General features: G+C 53.9%; 1 protein-coding gene across 1 annotated transcript in view; it reads left to right on the top strand.

Annotated features, from left to right (window-relative positions):
• The first annotated feature begins 1,059 nt into the window (after positions 1-1,059).
• The window catches only part of LOC108803728 (vicilin-like seed storage protein At2g18540), a 738-nt gene continuing 652 nt past the window's right edge, over positions 1,060-1,145 (top strand). The window contains exon 1 of the mRNA XM_018575547.1: positions 1,060-1,095. Within this exon, the coding sequence (XP_018431049.1) occupies positions 1,060-1,095 (36 nt within the window). The remainder of the gene's footprint in view (positions 1,096-1,145) is intronic.

Here is a 1,145-nt window from a genome sequence, read left to right as displayed (position 1 = left end):
AAAAATAGAGTGTAAATGATGATGATGAGGAGGAGGATGATGAGGAGGATGATGAGGAGGAGGATGAGGAGGAGGAGGATGAGGGGAGGAGGAGGAGGGGAGGAGGAAGCCTTGGCTGCAAATACTGAGATTGTTCACAATGTATCAATTGATATCTGCGGAGCTCCTTGTATCCACATGGCACCAGATACATTTGCTGTGCGTGCGGCGCCCTCTGGTGGCTGACTGTGAGTACACACAATCCTCGCTGTGCTAATGTTCTGTAGGTGCGAGTCTCCCTCTGCTGGTGGCTCCAGGAACAGCACCCCACACACACCATGGGGGGAGGAGGAGGAGGAGGAGCAGGTTGTATATTCTCATTTAATGGACGTTTTGCTGCCCAGCTGCTGTGACGGTATTTTACAGACTCTGTAAATATTACAACAAAGTGACAGATCTAAAATGGCGCGTTAATCCCGGAAATACGGCCGAATAAAACACGTAATTAAACATTCTGTCTAACGAGACGCAGAGCTCCGGGTAATGGCAGCCATCAGCTCTCAGTGATTGTCCCCCAGCAATGTGACCGCCATGTCCTTGTCCTCCCCTCCACTGAGACGCCGGAAATCAGACCAAACATCCAGCCTTCTGACAGGTCAGAATGTGACCCCCCAGCTGAAACACGGCGCCTGCACTGCAGAATGGGCGTCATGTGCCAATAAGGCAGAAAGTATAGAAGAGACGAGGAGAAGGGGCGAGGAGAAGGGACGAGGAGAAGGGACGAGGAGAAGGGACGAGGAGAAGAGGTGAGGAGAAGAGGCGAGGAGAAGAGGCGAGGAGAAGGGGCGAGGTGAAGAGACGAGAAGAAGAGACGAGGAGAAGGAGCGAGGAGAAGAGACGAGGAGAAGGGATGAGGAGAAGAGACGAGGAGAAGGATGAGGAGAAGGGACGAGGAGAAGGAGCGAGGAGAAGGGACGAGGAGAAAAGACGAGGTGAAGGGACGAGGAGAAGGGACGAGGAGAAGGAGCGAGGTGAAGGGATGAGGAGAAGGGACGAGGAGAAGGATGAGGAGAAGAGACGATGAGAAGGGGCGAGGAGAAGAGACGAGGAGAAGGGGCGAGGAGAAGGGACGAGGAGAAGGGATGCGGAGGAGAGACGAGGAGAGG

This window comes from Nanorana parkeri, unplaced genomic scaffold (assembly GCF_000935625.1).
Source record: "Nanorana parkeri isolate BGI_ZX_2015 unplaced genomic scaffold, ASM93562v1 scaffold4100, whole genome shotgun sequence".
In the NCBI taxonomy this organism is placed as follows: Eukaryota; Metazoa; Chordata; class Amphibia; order Anura; family Dicroglossidae; genus Nanorana; species Nanorana parkeri.
Note: the sequence above shows the minus strand (reverse complement) of the source record. Positions and strands in the feature narration are given on the sequence as shown.